Here is a 21652-nt window from a genome sequence, read left to right on the forward strand (position 1 = left end):
GAAAGGCGTTCTCTAGATCAGAGCCATAAATAACAAGAAATAATTACAGAAGCCTTTTCAAATGTTAGATGTGGTAAAAGGTGGGACGGCCCTAGCGGAAGTCCAAAGTCCTGCACAAATAGGAAAGAACCTGAACCCAAATAGAAATCTCTATGGAAATGCCTTTTGTCAACAAACTTAGGAAGCTTTTAAAGGTACAGTTTTCACTATTATACAATGATTTGGCAACGCCCATACTATGTCTCACTAAGGTGTCATGCTTAAGGGAAGAGGCCTCATGACCTCAGGTTTTCATGCAGTTCAAGAATTCATTCATTTCTTAGAGTTTTAAAATTGCTTAATTTGCATACATTCCTGTGGCTGCTGACTGAACTCTGAGCTCATCAAGGCCAGGAACTAGATCAACACTGGTCCTCGGCATCTTGGACATGCTTGCTTATTTGTTGAATAGATGAAATCATAGCAGACTCTCCTCTGTCTCCCATTTTTCTACTTAAAGTACTTAACACAGCCGGGGGTAGGCAGTAAGTCCTCCACAAACGTTAGAGGAAAAAGGGGCCAAAGTCAACACAAAGAGGATAAAGGGAATATCTCCTCTAATCAAAATTATCTTTGAAAATTCCTTAAATCAACCATAAAGTGGAGTATATATGAATACTGAATTGAGTTATGATATGGAAAGTACTTAGAAACATGTTTGATAAACGCCAGCTCCACTCAGAATTATTACAAGCCTTATGCAATAGTACATGAACATTCAAAACAGTCTTTAGATGATCAAATCTTGGTGAACAAGGATGGATGTATAATTCTAACATTTTCTGCTCACCTGAAGGTTTTACACTATTCTTTTAAAATATCAAACCCCAGGGCCGGCCCGTGGCTCACTCGGGAGAGTGTGGTGCTGAGAACACCAAGGCCCCGGGTTCGGATCCCATATACGGATGGCCGGTTCGCTCACTGGCTGAGCGTGGTGCTCACAACACCAAGTCAAGGGTTAAGATCCCCTTACCGGTCATCTTTAAAAAAATAAAATAAATAAATAAAAAAAAAATAATAAAATAAAATAAAATATCAAACCCCAAAGACCTGAACACATTTAAGAGATGTAGCTGTCAACAAAAGACTTAGACAAGATAAAGCGTGTGAAAGCCCCTAACACAGGGCAGCATATACAGCAGGTGCTCAATAAGTGTTTGTTGGATTTGACTCTACCACCTGTTTCATCAGACTCACACGTACTGTGTTCTTTGGAAAGCTGGCAAGAGCTATTTTTAAGTGGGCGATTCTTAATGTGGTTCCACTGAATAGCTACCACTCTTATGACCTTGGGTACTGGTCTCGTGATCCTTGAGAGGAGTGGTTTCGGGTGGGCAGGGAACAGGATGTAAATTAAATCCAGGTGTCATGTGCTTCCACAGTACCCTTACCTGAAGAGTAGGAAGATGCTCGACTGCTTGGAGAACAGGGTACTTGCAGCCCAGCAAATCCCAGGCATCTCTGGGATCCCCTGTCTGAGTCAAAGCTAGTCTGTGGGCTATGCCCCTGATCCTTTTGCCCAGAGGCCCGCTGGTACCAGCCACGCAGGTGCTCGGCAACTAAGGCCTTGTGGATGTTTTTGGTGACTTGCTCAGATTTTGCAGCAGCCTTCCTCGGCAGCCGGAGAGTTGCATATGGGTTATGGGGCACCCGGTCAACCTCATCTTCATGAAAAGATCGGCTGTAGTCCCTTTGGCGGTCATATCCATAGTGGGCTGAGGATCGGTAGGAAGGGTTGACACTATACTGTCCCTCAGTATCATTCTCATAGACATAGCCACCGCTGTAATAAAGGTCACACTCTGCATATGGTGTGTATCCAGCAATATAGTAACCGCAAGAAGGTGGCTCCTGACTCTTTGGGTAGATGCCATTCCTCAGACTATCCTTTTGTGCTAGGTTGGGCATGCTTCCTGAATTCGAAGTAGAAACATTCTGTTTCTTTGACCTTCTCCGACCCCTGGCACGAGTGTCCAGAGTCTGGGTAGTGTAATATGGGCCGGCAACTGGTGTAGTCACACAGTAATATTCTGTGCTTGATTGGCTGGTGTAGGAAGATCCGTCATCGAGGATTTCGGTGCTGCTGCTTCTTTGGGATTTGGAGAGTGAGAAAAATGGCTTGTCGTTGTCCATCTCGGACAGCAGGTGGGACTGAGACTCAAGGCTTCCACTCCTCTGGCGGCAGTGCTGAGATGAAGATTCGGGTCTGAAAAAGGAGAAAGGCAAATTTGTAGAAGAAAAGAAGAAAGGAGAACCCAAAGGGGGAAAAAGAACACCATGCTGAATGATTTCATAGGTCTTGAACTGCAATAGGACTTCTAAGGTTGCCAAAGTTGACTGCACAACAGAATCCATTTGTTCACATCATTCACTGGTTCACATATAAGTTCATTATCTCAGTCAAAATGAGAAAAGAAACAGGTTGTGTCAGTTGTGCAAGCCAGATCCTTCCTGGAAGGTAGGGAACATAGAAACTGACGATGCTCAGCCTGCATCAAAGCCTGAAAAAAACCCCAACATGTCTTTGGAGGGTCCTCTCTTCCAGGAGAATATCAGGATATGTAGGACTAGAGTGGAGGTAGCATTGCACCTGAGTAGAGCCTGGCTCTGAAGTCAGAGATACCCACGTTGAGTTGGAAATGGCTCTGCCATTTCCCAGCTGCTTGAACATGGGCAAGATATTTAACCTCTCTGAATCTCATTTCCTCCTTTGTAAAATGAGGACGAAAACAGTATCTAATATCTCCCTCACAATAGGCTTGTGGGGACTAAATAATACAGTGCATATAAAACATTTAGCACAGCACTCAGGAAACACTTCAAAATGTTGCTATTGTTATTATCTTCATCCTCACCATTGAATAATGAATGGTAATATCTGGTTGGGGAAATTAAGTTCCTAAAAATCAAATATATATACAAACAAATCGAATATATCTTCTTGCTGACATATTTGAAACTGTAAGTTAGTACAAAATGTAGAACCATAAAACAGGGTCCTGCTGCAGAAAGACTTCCTATGATTAAAAAGCACAACAAAGCAAGACAAAACCTCAAAGCAAAACCCCACAGAGCCAAAGCAACAGGAATGAAGCTCTCTTACTCCAAGTGGCTGCTGCTGTAGGCGTTGCGGGTAAGCACTGGGGTGGTGGGCATGCTTCGTCCTCCCTGAGGCCGCCTCTCCAGGGTTTTGTATGGGCTGCTGTGTGTTGAAAGCATTTCTCTGAGACAATAAAGAGAAGAATTCGGGAAATGATGAGCCTCCCAACATCTCTGGCAAACTTGTCATAAACCGATATGAAACTTACTGGAAACTGAAGGAACATAGGGAGAAAGATGAGAAGGGTGTCTTTGTAGTGTAGTGTCCTGGTATATCCTAAATGAGTTTTAGTGGAAGCACGTGTGTCTGACTCTTTGAGTCATAAATAGGAAGAAAAAAAATAAAAGTTTTAAAAAAGAGTGCACTGAAGAAAATAGACCGAAAGCAACTACAGCATGGGTCAGCAACCCTTTTTCTGTAAATGGTCTAATAGTAAATATTTTTGGCTTTGTGGGCCAAATGGTGTCTGTCACCACTAGCCACTTCTGCCCAGGTAGTGCAAAAGCAGCCATAGACAGTATGTAAGTGAATGGGCATGGCCATGTTCCAATAAAACTTGGCTTATGAACACTGAAATTCAAATTTCTTGTAATTTTCACGTCACAAAATATTATTGCTTTTGATCTCCCCTCCCTCAACTATTTAAAAATATAAAAACTAGACTCAGCTCATGGGCTACACAAAAACACTAACTGTTTTCAGATAGTTTTCCTAAGCATATTTACTTATAAACACACCTTCATATTCTCTTTCAAAACTCACTCAAAATGTGAGTTTTGAAAGAGAATATACAGTCAGATCTCATTGTTTTGGGTAAAAAGTATATATGAGGGTACTTCAAGAAGTTCATAAAAAGATTTGTATTATCTTTCAATTGCATGTACCAACAAAAATGAGATATGACTATATATTCTTTTAAAACTCACTTTTAAAAAAACAGTTGTTTCTAAGATTTCATGTTGCTTAATATTTGTCTACAATGTTATTTCAATGACTGCATAGCATTCCATTATATGAATTTACCATAATTTATTTAAATAATCCACTAGTTGAACATTTAGGTTGTTTTAAACTTGTCACCAGTGTAAACAATGCTGTGATGAGCATCCTGTAGTTAGTTAATTCAATAGTAAAAATCCTGCAAATAAAATGGCTGGATCAAAGAACAAACCCATCTTAAACTATTGGGGGTATGGGTATAATAATTTTAAAGACAATGATCCCCAGCTGTAATTCTTCCTTTTGCCAAAACAGCTTTGTTTTCCCTAATATGAGGGTACTTCAAAAAGTGTGTGGAAAAATAGAATTAAAATATATACGAATCTTTCCACACACTTTTTGAAGTACCTTTGTGTAATAAACACACTTGTCTGCCACTATTCAATAGGACTTTCTGCAGTGATGGGAATATTCTATGTCTGTGCTGCCAGAAATGATTGCCACTAGCCACATGGGGCTATAGGGCACTCGAAACATGGCTAGCATGCCTGAGAAAGTTAATAAAACTTAAATTCAATTGGAACTTAATTCACAGACAAGTGTGTTTATTCATGGTCTTTGGTCCTTTGCGTACTTATCTATAAGTGGTAATGATAGTAGTAATATATCAGCATTGTTGTAAAGATTAAACTCATTAATATAATGAATTACATAATAAACAAACAGTATCTGGCACATAGGAAGTGCTCAACAGATGTCAATTTCATCTTATTATGATTATGATTATTATTAGAATGATGGTGATGGATGTATTTTTACTATTTCAATGTCATTCCTTTCAATGGATTCATGGTGTTTGAACATTCTAAATAGGCTGAGTAACAGTTGGTAATCCCATCTCAGGTCCTAATTTAAAAAAAAAAAAAAAAACACAGTAATGATCCATGCACCCAAATTCTGGGAACCACCGGACTGTCATCATTTTAAAACCTGGTCTCATTGTCCTGATAATATTTACCTGAGACATTTGAAAAAAAATCTTATATTATCTATTTTACAGATTAAAAAATGAGCTTAAATCCCATGTTTATTTGCAAGATCAGAAGTCAGTCCTGTCACTTGGTTTGGCAGAGTGGTATTTAATGATAGTTTCCTACAGCAGGGTTATGAAACTGACCTTTAAACACTATACTCAAATCCAAATGATAATTAACGTCCCTATAACTTAATATACATCAGTTAGACTTTAAAATCAAGGAAACAGTCAAATGCTTTTTAAAAACACTTCCCCTTGCTGTCAAAAACAAATAACTGGGTTAGTTTCTATTCCTTGATTTTATAAGATAATACCTTCTAAAGCGATATTAGAACAAGCAAAAGTGTCAACCATTTTGGAAAAAAGATTTCCTAGCTGCGAAGCATTAACCTTGCTGGTGATGGCCTCTCACCTGGACTGCCTGGTATCCACAAACTGTTCATTGATGGATGACTTTCTGAACTGGATTCGCTCAATACCGAGGGACTTGGGGGGAAGAATTCTTGGAGAATGAGGTACTGAACTTGATCGCTGTCCAGCAAGGGTGAAGGCATCATTGGCTTTAATAAATAAATGAATGAAGGAAAGAATAAATTAGTAGGTAAATAAATAAGTAAATAAACACCATGCCAACATCTCCACAAAGAAATTGGAAAATCTGATGAACAAAGTGTTCTTCTCAAAATGATGCAACATAAAACTTAGGGGAAGATAAAGCAACAAGGGTTGGGTGGGGGTTGGTGGTTTCCTGGAATTCTTCAAGTCTCATCAGCTAGATAGCCATCTCATCTAACTAAGTACAAGGAATTACAAGGAAATACTCTGTCATTTGATATGAAACACATTTCGCCATAAAATGTATTGAACTAACACAGGCCATTACAACAGACACAGCTTGCCTCTATGAAACCAACAAAATGTAACCCAATTTCTAAAATTTGTCTTCTCTCCTAAGGAAAATAAAATAAAGTTCCACTTATCCAGAATACAGTGATAATAAAAGTCTACACTAGAATTTCCTTGTTTTGATATTATACTTCGGATACATAAGATATCACCACTGGAAAAATCTGGGCGAAGGACTCTTTGGATTATTTATGCAACTCTCTGTGAGCCTATAGTACTTCAAAATAACAAGCTAAAAAAAAAAAAAAAAAAAAAAATTCTACAGAGCCTTGAAATCCTTTATTGAAAACTCATATTTTTGGTATGAAAACTCATGTTTTGGTATGCTGATGCCCTGAAGTCATTTATTAGTACAGTCCTGTTTTTAATGCTGCATTAACTTGAGTAGATGTTAATTGTATACCTCCTTTCTCAATCATTTTGTATAAGTTAGTTTATCCTACTTTTCCCAACAGAAAAACAAGTAGGCTTCACTTAACTAAAAAAAGTTATCTTAATATTTCAGACTATGTAACATTTTTAAACCGAGAAAAGGGGAGCCACTTACGATCATCATAGGTCGTGGTGTCAGACAAAGAGCTACTCTCTGATGGGATTATGTCTTCTGTGAATAAAAATAGCTGTCTTTAGTGTAATTGTGCATTTATACAATTAGAGTGAGTTTAATGAAGCAATTTTCAATGGAATGCATTTTATTTTCACTTAGATAAAGGTAACTAATACAGTGCATTAAGAATAATGAACTATGGTAAGAACTGACTCATTTACTATTAAAGATCAAATCATCTTACTTATTGCATAAATATTACATTGGATTATTTCTTACATTACAGACTTCAAGGGAGTTTCAGTTATAAACTAGTTTTCAATGTTTCCTCTACACTGGAAGAAAATTTTACCCTATACATTTAGTGCTTACAACCAATAAACTGGAAAGAAAAAACATGATATCCTTGTCATAAATGCTAAATGCTATGTAAAACACATTGGAGAATCTACTGTTAGTACAACTAATTTTTTACCCGTCCTTGAAGAAAAGGGCCTTTTCTTAATAGAGTGTGGACACTTTTGTGGTGCATAAGCCTTTCAATTAGAACACGGTTTCACAACGGTGGCAGTACTGACATTTGGGGTAGGTAATTCATTGTGCTGAGGGGCTGTCCTGTGCACTGTAAGATCTCCCGCCTCCACCTCCTCCACCCATTTGGTTGTCAGCAGCATGCCCAGTTTCGACAACTAGAAATGTCTACAAACACTGCTACATATTTCCTGGGGGATGAGGTCGCCCCTGGTTGAGAATCACTAAATTAGACGGATGTGGGTTTTAAATCTTGGTTTTGCCATTCATCAGCTGTGAGTCTTTGGGCAAATTACTTAATCTCTCTAAGCACAATTTGGCTCAACTCTAAAATGGGGATAACAGTAGTATCTATGGCATAATGCTGAGGTGAGCAGTTAAAATAATGAATGTAAAGCCCTTGGCCCAGCTCCTAGCATATGACAAATGCTCAATAAATGTTAGCTATACTTATTACTTTTGTTATCCATACACACTGTTCTGGTTGGAAATGATCCTAATGACCTGAATATTATTGATGCCCATCAAATGTTAAATAATGTATTTAGTAAAAAGAGACATTTGAGATGTGTTCATCTGCTTTGGTGAATCATTCCATACTCAGTGTTGAGTGTTTTGGCACAAGGTTCTAGGCAAATACAATTCCTCAATGTAAGCTTCAAAGCCATTATGAAAGGAATCTCTCCATCCAAATGTCAAACATTAATCTCTATCAGAGTCAGGAGGACTATCTCTTACTTAGACACACAGTGGAGTTTCAAGGCGAGGGGCCAGTGTAGTCAGCTGTCAGGCACACACACAAAAAAACTACCCAATGTATGCTCAACCATTGGCACCATCTGCTGCCGAAATGTCACTCACTGTAAAGGAGAACACTTGAGTCTTGCACAGTTTGAGGATGAATGGGCCATAACAAATGGCCATGAGAGTTAAGTGCAATGCTAATCACCCATCTCTGTAGGTCCAAATGTAACCACTGCCAAGGTCAACTGGATTTCACATTCAGAGTCAAAGCCAGCAGTAGTTGACTAACACTTGTGTTTTCCTGTTTGTACGTTCACTTTCAAAAGCCATATCTCTGCTGTATAAATCATATGCCCTAAACCAGAGTATATTCTATTTCATCAAATCTAAGATGTATAATTATTTTATGTTCCAGTAAAAAAAAAAAGTACTGCCGATTATGATTATAACATATCATTTAATGTAAGAATTATCCCAACTTCACAGATGTTAAAATGTGAAGAAATAAAAAGTCTTAGAATCAAAGAAATATAATTATATTTCAGTCAATGATCAAGGCTGAAAACTGTGCTAATAAATATGTATGGTAAATTGGACTTGAAATCTTCTCTATCCACATATATATGAATAGGTCTTTAAGAAAATGCATGGTCTAGTGCATTAAAAACCTTTCAGAAATTACTGGGTAAGACCCAGCTCTTTTAATATCCTATGTTGTCAAAAGTATTTCTTGCAATGACATCAGCCTAGTTAAGGGTGATTCTGTCTTATTATGAACTAGCAGTGTCGTGAAAGGTCTTTCACTCTGAAAACGAAAGCAATGCAAGGATATAGTGTTATAACAGTGAAACTGCCACTGAAAATCAAGTTTACAGACCTGTAAGACTGACATTACAAACCATTTTTATCCTAAGAAACTTACTTTTGACCCTGTTCTTTCTATCTTTCAGCAAATGAACTAGTTTACATATCATCAAGAGTATTGACAATGGGACTCCAAAAAATCCTTACTTTTTACTAACCTGGTAAAATAACTGTTGCTTTTTGGTTGGGTTTCTTTCCACATCGAATTCGGTATTCGTTTATTGCATTTTCAATATCCTGAAGCTTTTTCACTGCATCCGTGTAATCTTGCTTTCGTTTTTTCTTCACGGTTTTACATAGATCTGGCTCATTGGCAAGTTTCTTTGCAGCTTCAACCAGCTTTTGCTGTATTAGAAAATTGCTCTCCAGTTCTTGCAAAGCAGGATCCTGCATACATAAAATAATATTGCTTTATTTTTGTGGACACATGCATTGGAAAATAAATAAAAGTTTTTTGTGCATTCTTGAATCAGATGCTCTTTGAGAATAAAATCTTCTCAAGTTTTAATGCATAGACATCCTCAAACACTTTCCAAAAAGACATCCCTCACCCATCTTAACTTGAACTTCTCATTAGTCCAAACCTCTTCTTTTTTCAAGGAATGGCCTTTCATTCATTCAGTTGGTTGGATGATAGTTTTCAAAAAGAGATTCTTTATCCACAACTTACAGATGCAGAAGGTTATATTCATATGCATAGCTTTAGAGACAGACAAATTTGGGTTTTATTCCTCTTTCTGGTGGTTCCTGGTTACATGGCCCCAAATACAATGCTAAATTTTTTAATGCTTGAGGTTTTTTTTTTTTGTTTGTAAAATGGAGATAACACCCATCTCATACAAGTACAAGTGTGCTAAAGATTTAAAGAGATAATGCATGTGCATTGCTTAGCTCCGAGTTGGGTACATAGTGAGCACCCAGTAAACAGGAAAGTTCACTCTATTACTGATGGAAATAGCTATCATTTTCTAAAGCTAAGATGGTTAAATTTCTACAAGAAAACATGGGTAGGGTCATATTGGCTGATGGACATGCAAATGAGAAAGCATACTCTATACTGGCTAACAAATCTTTTAATTTGATTATAACTGAGTTCTGTACATGTATTATCTCATTTAATATTCACCACACCCCTCAGAGGAAAGTTCAATCATTACCCCCATTTTATAGATGAGGGATCTGAGAAATGAGACTTTAAAGCAGTTAAAGTAGGCCTACTTAGTTTCAAGTGAAACAATCTAATGCTGGAGTTCTAATTCTTATAATGCCCCTTTCAATTTATAAACATTTAGGGTTCATTTAATGCTGTCTATAATTTGGTGAGTAGTGAGAAATAACTCAATCTTAATTGGAGTGTGCCTGAAAGAAAGAGTTCAATTTGGTCTGTGCTACCCATTTCAACTGGTGTCAAAAACCAAAGGCATAAGCCAACTACCCTCAACAGACAGCTTTTCTGTCTCATCATTAATAGAAACTCTCAGAGCTGGGGTTCATACCTCTTCACTTGGCAGCAGGTTGTCATCTAATTTGAACGCAGTACCTACGCGCCGTCTGACCTGAGGAGGCTTCTCGCCTACGTTGAGTGGATACTCCTTTGGCATTTTGCCTGTGAGCTCCTATAAAAAAGGACAGAATCAAGAGCAGATAATTGACACTGGCCAGAGCTGTCAAACAATTTGAAGAGACCAAAAATGCAGAAGACACTCACAGCCTCCCGCAAGCAGATCTTCTTAAGCTCCTCTACTTTTTTCAGGAGTTTTTCCTGCAACAGTTTTTCCTTCTTCTTGAGTTCAAGGATTTTTTCTCTCTTTTGCTCCTCACTAACTTCTGAGTCTTGAGAACCTGGAAGTATGGGGGAAGGGCAGGGAAGGTTTGTACAAGGCATGTTTACTTCCTTCCTAAAGGACAAAGGAAATTTAAGCCAAACCTGCTATTAAATGGTAGTTTATTTCTTTTCTCCTTGTTTCTGAATATAATAAAAGGAAACTAGAGAACATTTTCTCATGCTTCTGGGCATCAAATAGAGCCTGATAATAAAATGTGCCTTTTGTATTTTGGATCGGTCATTTTGGAGGCAAATGATAAAATGCTTAAGGTTTCAGACACACCCAAAGAAAAATTCCATTTTTCTAAGCAGGAGAGAAGGTAAGGAGTTCCTTGAGATGGTTGTTTCAAATGTTCCTTTAGAAAGTAAGCAAGCGAGACCAAGGAATGTTGTCTTCACAGGAAGGCTATGACTCAGATTTACAAGTTGACACTGGGATTTAGGTGGGAAAAATCATTTTAGTAAAGTTACGTACTTGGTGATAAGAGATTCCAGAATTTCTACGGGGAAAGGGCTTAGGGGCAGCAATCACCCTGGGGGGGGGGTAAGGGGGAGAGGGCCGTGCTTGTAATCATGTTTGTACAGCATTTTAGGTTACATGGAGAATTAGACAGTTATCTGTATCAAAAACTAAGTATTGGGGGAAGAAGCTGATGGAATTTATGGGGAGAAAATATCCTTTCAGATCACCCTTAGGTACTCACTATCTTTGCATCTAGTGTTACTTATACAACCTGATTATATATAATTTAACTTTTTTACACCTTTTTAAAAGTAATTTTAAAATTTTCTTCAAAACTGTTGCATATGTAGGTTTTGATATACTTTTCCCCCCAAAATAATGGTTTAAAAAGATGCATTTAAAAGTGGTTTATGACAAAAAAAAATTAAACAAAATAAAGATGGCTTATGCTTTCTCTAATTCCAAAATGTTACCTGAGGAGATTAAACTTCCATTGCTTGCCATGATGAACTGACTTTTTGCCTCCAGTGTCACCAGTTTGGAGACCCTCTGTGTTCCCGTCTCTGTCAAATCCATTGCAATATCGTCTAAACTCCTGGCTGAAGGAATTTTTGCCTAACAGGTATACAACAGTGAAACAGAATTAACTCAGCTGAACATATTTCAAATGAACAAAACAATTAAGTTACTATACAATAAAAATGTCAACAGAGAGGATAATTCAGAATTTTTATATATTAAAGAGACACTCCAGGAAAAAAAATACAAGACTTAAGCTTTGCAGATAAAATGTTTTAATAACTATGCATGACTCTCTTTCATGTTATGCTTCACTCACTAACTTTAAAATGTCATCAACAATGTCACCAGTGTACATACACACACATGCCAAAAAGCTGGCCAATCTTACAACTTTCAAATCAGCTTATATATTGCCCATCTTTTAAATGTACAAAAACCTAAAACAGTTGGTACTAAAGTTAGAAACAAAACAAAACAAACACAATTCAAGGAACAAAAATGCATGTGCTTGCATCTTTTCTGAGGAAGCTTATCTTCTGAACAGAAAGCAAAAGAAAGAGGAGCTTGTCCCTCTAGAAACGCTTCTGGTTACTTACTTTGCTTTGCTTCCGGTCCAAGTAGAACTGATGCTGACTAATTGCCATAACCCAAATGGACTTGATGAGAGAAGAGTTTGCATACCATGTTTGCACAAACAGGCCACTTTGCCCAAATGTTCTTCTTGACACTGAAATCCTGGAAGATTAAGAAAAGCACTCAAATTATTTGCCTCTGGCCCAGCAGGACAGAAAATGTAGCCAGTGAGTAATGTTGTAACAAAGCATCTTCCTCTCAATTGTCTTTCTTCTACACATACTCTTAATACTGATGGGGGCCAAGTTTCTGTTTTTCTCCTTTTATGACAAAATCAATCAGATTACCTAGGTAATCTCTTTCTGTATAAGCTAGCATATTAAAAGAACACATATGCATACACTGAAAAGCAGACAAGACATTAGTTGAATTAGAAGCTGTACAAAAACATTTAGTTAGAAACCATAAGCATGTGTGAGCCATCACAAGTGGTTGGCAATAAATGTGATAATATTTTCAAGACATAGCAACCAAGACTTGTGGGATTGGTGCCTGCCTCAAGGTGAAAGGGCATCTCAAATCTAGGCAGATTTGGCTGGCTCTGACATTATCAGAGGATGAACATAATGATATTGGCTGGAAATACACAAGTCCAGAACTGGTCCAGAGGGCTGCTTGTGCCCCAGATGAAAAGAGAAAAGAGAGTGGGGGAGGAGAAAGTGACAGAGTCAGGGAGGGAGCGGGATGGGGGATGAAGGCAGACAAACTCGTGTGTGTGTTTGTGGTGGGGGGGGCGAGGGTACTAATGTTCTTGGTAGGAGTTTGGTTTATCTCTTCAGGTCATCTTTTTGTCACAGCTGTTTCCTCCCATCCCTCTGACCTCCAAATATCTATAAATGTTATCTTGGCACTGAAAAGCAACCACTGAGGACTGATGAAGAATTTTTCTAAAGAGCTTAGAGAAATTATGTCCTGTTCCATTCATGTTGATAATTTGGCAACTTTTTTTTCTTTTTCTAAACGACCAGGAACACCAAAATTAAAAATGAGCAAAAGATCTGAATAGACATTTTTATAAAGAAGATATACAAATGGCCAAAAGGACATGAAAAGATGCACAGTCATCAGTAGTCATGAAGGATATGCAAATCAAAACTACAAGGAGACACCACTTCACACCCACTAGAATGGCTATAAAAAACACACACACAAAACTAAAAATAACAAGTGTTAGTGAGAATGTGGAGAAATTGGAACCACATATATTACTGATGGGAATGTAAAATGGGGGAGCACTTTGGAAAACAGTCTGGCAGTTCCTCAAAGGGTTAAAGAGTTGTCATTTGACCCAGCAACTTCACTCCCAGGCATATACCCGAAAGAAATGAAAGCATATGTTCATACAGTAACTTGTACACAAATGTTCATAGCAGCATTATTCTTACAGGCACTGGGACCATACAGAGAAAGCCCATGATCCTCACCTTCGTGGATCGTGAACTTCAACAGCAAATTTTTTCTCACGGAAATATAAATTCTCCAGCTGTTTCCATTGGAATAACTAAAATATTAAGAAAACAAAAAAGTCACACAACTTTAATTATTTTTATCTTTTACTAAGTTTATAAATCAGCTTAATAATCAAATGGTTCTACATTCCCAAGAAGGCATTCTGATAAGACTAAGCATGAATATACGATTCAATCTTTTTGCACATCAACTACCACCTGAAACCATTTTATTCCTTTTTCTGGCAGTAATCTTTAACTATGAAATGTTACCTCACCAATAAATCTTCCTTGAACAATAAAACTAAGCATCGTTGGGAACTTGCATACTATTTTTCCTCTGACTCGACTATATAATAAGGAAATCAGCATAAATTCTAGTAAGCATAAGACTTCTGCTTAAAGATGCTGATTTCATATTTAAATGGAAAGATATTCAAAGGGATGTTTCGATAAGGCTAGAGATTAAATTTCAAAAGAATGCAAAGTGAAAGTAAAATGGAACCCCCATGCGCAGGAGATTCTCTGAGATACCAGTTTCCCACCTAGAGTTCCCCTAAATGCCACAGAAACCCAGCTCCAGGAATTGGGGGCGGGGTGGGGGTGGGAGTGTACGCTAGAGCCGCCCTCTGGATTTCTGAGCAAGAGCTTCCCGTTTTTGTGAATAGATCCCAACCTCTATATCCCCCCTGCTGATACTCTAGTGCAGCGCTCTGTGTTATTTACCAGTTGGTTGGGAGAAATAGACTTTACTAGAAATGTGCATTTGCAAAACAAATAATTTGGTAAAAAGCATCTCATTCACAGTACTGAGTATGCCCTGCTGTATTTTCTAGGCTCATTTCGAATCCCTTAGATTACACCTTGTACTAGCCCAAGCCTTAGCTTGTCCCCACAACTTGGACTTCATAGTTGAGTTTCTGTGCCCTCAGTCTTGATGATTAGGGAAATAACAGTGCAGTGATTTTATGCCACTATTAGACTTTGACTGGGTTTTAAAATTATGTTCTTAAAGGAATCTTAAAAGAGCATTTTTACTTGTCTAAATAAAATGCACTTCTCTGTAACACACTATCAGCAAAACCATTTCCTGAAGTACAGGAACTAAGACTTTTCACAAACATGCAAACCTCACGCAAAGGAACAGAACGAGCCGGGGTTCCTGTGCCCATGCAACCGTGGGACAAAAGAGTTCAGACTGAAACCCCAATCCCAAGCAGAGTAAAATAAACCAGCACATACGAAGAACACAGCCCTTTGTGGTCTGGATATGAAGTTGGCTGCACCTACAACACTCACCCAGGTTCAGAGAGGAATTAGTAAAAGTATAAAGCTACATACCAATTTCCTAAAATGTTCGTGGACTTGAGACTTTCATTTCTTTTAATCCAGAGGTTCCTCAAACGGGACAGGAATGTGAGATTGAAGCCCAGGGTTCTTTCCACCTCCCCCCCTCCCAGATGGCAGCTCCGGTGCGCTCTGAACCGAGTTTCATAAGACACTTAGGTGTAACTCAATTTCACAAACCGAGCCTCCCACGGCTGACACACTACTGACATCAGCAACTCTATCAAGTGACACCTCCCCAATTCTACTCCTTCCTCCCATCAAGGACAGAACAGCAAAGTTCTCACGAGCAGATTTTCCCAGAAGAGAGACCTTTCTAAAACGGGTGGCAGTTTGGATTTGGACGATACTTCCCGGGAAGAAAGTTGCTTTGAATCCAGGCACGAATTTCACCGGAGGCCATTTCGGGGAGACATTTCTATCCAGGTTTACTTACCCTGGACATGAACAGGTTCTACAGGAAGAGTTACAAAGCAGCTCAGCTGTGTTTTCCTCTGCGTCCATTCCCACACACATAAAAACCAGGGCTAGACTTGAAACATGATCTCTGAAAGCCACCGCCTCCCCCTCTTATCACTTACAAATGTGAAATCCTAGCGCTTTTGACTCCATTCAGCATGTCTCTGCATTGAGAGCAAACATTCTCCGGGCAAGCAAAAACCCTACTTAAAAGGTAAAGGGCTTCAGCTTACTTAAACAATTTGAAATAATTAGATGGCAACTGGATTTGCAAAAGAAGTTATGGGAATGAGACTGGGTTTTTAAGTCTGAAAGGCAGAGCCATTCATTTCCCTACCTGAAATCTTAAAAGTTTATGCAAAATGTGATTTCATATATGTGCCTGCAATAGCATAAAACTGAATTGGAATGATGCCAATTTAATTCATATCAGCAGTGGCCTTTGGGATCAGATGGTACAGGGGTAAGTGGTACAGAAAACTTGAACATTACCAGTAATGTCTTCTTTCATTAATAAAAATGAAGTAAATATGACAAAGTATTAGTAATGGCAATTTGAGTAGTTTTGCAGGTCTCATATTCTTGGTGCTCTTCTGCATTTATTTCTCAAAATAAAAATAATAAAAGTTTATATAAAACAAATATAAGTTGGTCTATTTTATACGAAAGTAAGATTTCCACCTTTCAACCATTGGGGAAGTTCTTATTTTAGATATTTCATATGATCATCATTGTCATTGTTATCAGTGCTTGAGGTTGTAGGAAAGCACTTGTGATTGTAGTGGCACTTGATCTAGCTGGCAGCTGGATATAAGCTAGTTTTTCTTCTGAAATTTCTCTAAACATTTTTCTATTGTGCTTTTTAGCTTTGTTTTTGTGCTCTTGATCTCAGAGGGCCAGGATGAAGCTCTAAAAATGGCAATGGAGCTGGGGTGAAGTGAATTAGTTTACTGAAAGACTGCTTGTGCAGCGTGCCCAGGACAGGGCCTGGCACATAGCAGGCAATTGACTAATGTTCATTCCCTTCCCTTTTGCCAGTGTTTTCCTTGAAGTATTCATTAGAGGCTCCCTCTGGTCAAAATCATGTGGGGACTTCAGACCAATCTAAGGAAAAGGATAAATTTGTCCAAGAAATATCCACCAGGCTGACCTGACTTTTTGGGGCCTCTGCATTAAAGAAATAGCCTGTTGCACATATAATAAGGAATACTCTAAATCACCTGAAAGATGAAGAAGGGTTGAAAAGGAAACAACTGCATTTGAGGAAAGAGATCAACGTTCAAAGGAAGGTAGAAGGAAGCAAAGTATGCTTCATGTTTTCTATGATTTGCAGAACACTGGTATCTACATAGGATAGGACTATTACAGGGTATGGTGTCTTATAGGACTACTATATATATCACATATGCATGTGTATATACACAAATTCGTAGTTTTCATATTAAAATAGAAAAAAATATTTGGCCCGAAGCGAAATTTCCACCCTTGGAGATGAAAAAAAAGAGATGCTTTATTTGCCTTGCAACACAGAGTTGAAAATATGGAACTGGAATATTTTCTAAAGTGATCATTACACAAGCATAATAACAATAATTAATTAGTACTTATTGTTGCTTTTGTGGGCACTCTCTAGAAGTTTGAAATACTATTGTTTTTGATTATGCTGCTAGTGACAAAAGGAAATAGTTGTAAGGCTAAAATAAAACTGTAAAGTAGGTGTTCAGATTTCCTTCTACTCTACTCTTATCTAGAATGATAAGTTGTACTGTCTGGTATGAAAGGAAGTAGATAGCAATAGATGAATAATGCCTGGGATTAACTTTGAGATTACAAAAGTAAATAAATAAATAGATAGACAAAATAGAAAAGTAAGAAGAGCAACATAAATAGTATTAACAAAGAGATAATCAAGAAATTATAGTAGGAAGAGAAAATATCTTAAGGACATTAATCATCCTGTCTTTAAAAAAAAAAGGGTCAAAAATCTTTAAATTGACAGAAAACCATAGTGGAATCAAACCCTATTTTGAAAGTGAACTTGTGAAAAATATTGCAATCAGAAGAAATTCCCTTCATCCTTAGATGAAAAGGAAGTTGAAGGTTGTAATTTGCCACACATTATTACACTTTATTTAATGAAATGAATATGTTGAATATTTAAGCCATTTTGTCAAACTCTGTAATCAATATTTAGTTAGATCCCACCCACTTTTATACACTTAGAGAGCTAGAAAAAAAATCCCCTCTTATCCATCCTCAACCCCACTGTTACAATGGTTCTTAAATATCTGAGGCTACTGCTAAACTTTAGCAAAAAGAAAAAAAAAAAGACTATAAAGAAAAGCAGAGGGACTTTTAGGAGACGGGGTGACATGTATTTCAGGAAGTTTTGGAGTCATTTTTTTCATTTCTTTTCAATCAACAAATACTTCTTGAGCACTATAAAGTGTTTGAGGTCCTGTTCTTGTCACTGAATAATGGACAGATCTCCTTCCTTGTGGGGCTCACGTGAACTCACTGGACCAAGTCACACTGCCTTGGTTTGCATTCTGGTTCCACCACTTGTAGTTGTGTTATATTTGGCAAATTGCTTAACTTTCCAGAATCTCAGTTTTTTCATCTATAAGATGGGACCAACAATGCCTGCCTTAGAGGGCTGTCAGAAGGGTTCGGTGAGATTATGTTTGTGAAGCACGTGGCCCAGTGCCTGGCTCAGAATAAACATTCAGTAAGTGACAAAGCTAGTTGTATCTGTTATGAAGGACTCTCAGTCCACTTCTCTAATTTTATCAGGCCGAGGACTGCCACTTAAGAGAAGAAATAGAACTAGAAAACAGCTGTCTGAATCCCACATCTGTCTTTGCACTGATGAGAAACAGCTGAGTTGTTCTGTTGACGTATCTGTGTCACCCAGACTTCCAATTCTGTGAGTTTCAGGCTCTGTAAAAACTGCCTGCTGTATTTCTGTTGATTTTATCAGTGCTTTCCTGATACACCCTCTAGGTAGGAAATCTGTTCACTGTTCCTGTATCACGGAGGTCACAGTTGAGAAGGGAGGGGAGGGTCATGGTTACCCCGCCCGCCCCCCCCCCCCCCCCAGGCAGAAGCAAAGCAGCGAGCTCCCACCTGTCTGGGGCAGCCGGAAGGAAGGAATGTGCCTCAGCATGTACAAAAATGCTAAGAAGTGTGCACCTGCCACGGGCAAGGGGTACTTCCCTAGGGTCATGAAAGACCCAGGGAAAGCCTCAGACAGAAAGGATCAAACTGTCTCTCTTAATCTTGATGAATGGAAAGTGGATGTCACCAGAAAGGTTTAACATTAGGCAGGGATGGAAAGATGTCAGCAGAGGCTTGACTTTTTATTTCTTTGGTGGCTGGCTGGTATGGGAATCTGTACCCTTGACCTTGATGTTATCAACACAGTGTCCTAACCAGGAGTGGCTTTTTAATAGCACTTATAGAATAGCTTAATCATTTTACTGCAAATTCACCCGGAAATGACTAAATCTGAGATAGTCACAGCTGCAATGTATGATAGTATGTCAAATAATGACTCACACAGGGTGATCCCCTTCTATTACCTGAAGCAAAACAAAATCACTGTACTACTGATTTGTTCTTTTTTCATTTTACAAGGTGACACTTGATGAATATACTGTTAGTAACTTCTGGAGTCCTACAAAAATCAAAATTTGTAGTAGTATGAGCTTTTATAAAGTTCAACTGACCTATCTTCTTTCCAGCCAGCCATTCTTCTAGCCATCAAATGTTTATGAACCATTGTAAGAGTGTAATATGTTTAGGTCTCTGCCCTCAAGGCATATATACAGGCTAGTAGAACTGATAGTACAACAAATATGCAGTTAACAGCAGCAGGACAGCTGACAGCAGCTAAGCACTCAGATGCCCACTGCGGCACTAAGGTGTGGCACACATCATCTCATTGAGTGTTCCCAACAACCAGATGGGGAAGTTCTACTTTTAGCCCCATTTTGCAAAAGAGAAAACTGAGACTCAGAGAGGTTTAAGTAAATTGAGCAAGGTCACACAGCTCAATAAGGGCATACCTGGGATTCACACAGCCAGGCTCAAAGGCCCCAGTGTACAACACAGCACACCATTCTGCCTTTCTCACCTGGGAAGAGTGCTGTATGTGCATTTGTTATTTATTTATTTTTTTATGAAAAGAAAGGAAAGAAGGAAGGAAGGAAGGAAGGAAGGAAGGGGGGAAGGTGGGAAGAAAAAATAAGAAGGTAAGAAAAAAGGAGTAATTCTCAGTTCTACCTCAGATAAAAAAGAAAGCAGTAATTATGGCAGCCATTTGTGGGATAAGACTTTGAGTCCCTTTAATTGTACTTAGGCCAGTGGTTCTCAACCTATGATAATTTTGCACCAGCCCCAGGACATTTGGTGATGTCTGGAGACATTTTTGATCATCACACTGGTGGGGAAGGTGCTAGTGGTATCTCATGGGTGCAGGCCAGGGATGCTGCTGAATATCCCAAAATGCACAAGACATGATGCCTGGTAACACAGAATTATCTGGCCCCAAATGTCAAAAGTGCTGAGACTGACTGAGAGACCCTGGCTTAGAGGATAATATTTGGTGATACAACTATGGTTTGGTAGGTGGAATATGTTGATGAAGAAAATAAAAATTACTACTCTAAAATAATGAATTTTGGAGTTCCATTTCTTTCAATGAGGCAATGCCTTTAGGAATAAATGGTTGTTCACATTGCTTTCTAAATGCAAATGTTACTTACCAGAGGGACTTAGAACAACTGACAGACTAAACAAGGTCCGATTAATAGTGTCAGCTGTGCTGAACTAAAATTCCCTAACACACCCGAATGGGGCAAACCCGGGGAGTGTATTAGTCCATTTTGTGTTGCTATAACAGAAATACCTGAGACTGGGTAATTTATGATGAAAAGAGGTTTATTTGGCTTACGATTTTGGGACAGCTACATCTGGCGTGGGTCTCAGGCTGCTTCTACTCATGGTGGAAAGCAGCAGGCAGCTGGCAGGTACAAGCAGATCACATGGTGAGAGGAAGCAGGAGAGAGAGAGAGGAGGTGCCAGGGTCTTTTAAACAACCAGCTCTTGCGGGAACTAACAGAATGAGAACTCACTCATTAATACCCGCACCTAGGGAGAGCATTAATCCATTCATGAGGGATCCGCCCCCGTGACTCAAACAGCTTGCAGCACCGCCACATAGGGGATTAAATTTCCACATGAGTTTTGGAGGGGACAACACATCCAAACTCCATCAGGGAGTGAACATGATATTTTTCAGATGTGATCTCATAACTTTACACGTGTAAAACGTCACATCTTAAATGCAAGGAGGAAAACACTTTGAGTATTACTGGAAAGGTTTAGATGAAGAAGTTCTGGGGCATCAGGAAATGTATACTATAAAAATGTGAGCATCTAAACGGATGTCATCTCACCCAAGTTTCCTCTGCGGCTGAATCTCTAACATCCCAGGGCTGACCTGCTATTCACGGGCACCTACAGGGCTGTTTTGAAAGTTTACAGCTGGCATTCTTTCTTGTGAACTGTTAAGTCTGGTTATTAAATATTTTCAATAAAATTCCTAATTTTGAACATATTCTGTCTTTCCAGATGAATTTTCAGGTCCTTGATGTCAGGGACTGTGGCTTTTTCCTTACATGAGATAAAAAGAAAATAAAGTACTATCTCAGGGCCTTTGCAAATGCAATGAATTCAATAAATGTTTTTTGAAAAAATACAAACTCAGGTAAACTGCACTCTATTGTTAGAAATTTGTTTGTAAGGAGGGATATCTTTAGCTTATCACTAAAACTCTTTTACAAATTAAAAAAAAAAAAAGTCCCAAACTGCTCAATCATTGGCCACATGTTTATAATAAAGAAATCTTTTCTGTTTATGCCTCTTCGTAGACCTATTTTTCATGGTGCTTTAAGTACTAACTGCATTTCTCTGCATCGAGAGTGGCCATTCCTATGTAAGAGCTACCTTTCATTTTTACTCATGTGCCAACAATGCAACCATTTGGTAAATGCCTAGACATATATAAAGTACAAGTTGAACACCCCTAATCTGAAAATCTGAAATCTAAAATTTGAAGTTTTTTGAACAATGGTACAAGATTCAAAGGAAATCTTGGAGCATTTTGGATTTTGGATTTTCAGATTAGGAATGCTCAACCAGTATGTATGCTGTAAATATTCCAAAATCCAAAACATTTCTGGTCCC

At 38.4% G+C, this 21652-nt stretch overlaps 1 protein-coding gene and 1 long non-coding RNA gene across 5 annotated transcripts in view; one reads left to right on the forward strand and one right to left on the reverse strand.

Annotated features, from left to right (window-relative positions):
* Window positions 1-21652, forward strand: part of LOC134391350 (uncharacterized) — a 144443-nt gene that overhangs the window by 41013 nt on the left and 81778 nt on the right. The gene's annotated exons all lie outside the window — the stretch shown is intronic.
* Window positions 1-21652, reverse strand: part of FRMD4B (FERM domain containing 4B) — a 105008-nt gene that overhangs the window by 7442 nt on the left and 75914 nt on the right. The window contains exons 11-20 of the mRNA XM_063115374.1: window positions 13574-13650; window positions 12113-12251; window positions 11468-11609; window positions 10415-10548; window positions 10203-10322; window positions 8865-9093; window positions 6568-6624; window positions 5527-5674; window positions 3143-3262; window positions 1431-2245 (exon numbers count right to left, since the gene is read on the reverse strand). Coding sequence (XP_062971444.1) covers window positions 1431-2245; window positions 3143-3262; window positions 5527-5674; window positions 6568-6624; window positions 8865-9093; window positions 10203-10322; window positions 10415-10548; window positions 11468-11609; window positions 12113-12251; window positions 13574-13650 — 1981 coding nt within the window. The remainder of the gene's footprint in view (window positions 1-1430; window positions 2246-3142; window positions 3263-5526; window positions 5675-6567; window positions 6625-8864; window positions 9094-10202; window positions 10323-10414; window positions 10549-11467; window positions 11610-12112; window positions 12252-13573; window positions 13651-21652) is intronic.

Source organism: Cynocephalus volans, chromosome 11, assembly GCF_027409185.1.
Source record: "Cynocephalus volans isolate mCynVol1 chromosome 11, mCynVol1.pri, whole genome shotgun sequence".
Taxonomy (NCBI): domain Eukaryota; kingdom Metazoa; phylum Chordata; class Mammalia; order Dermoptera; family Cynocephalidae; genus Cynocephalus; species Cynocephalus volans.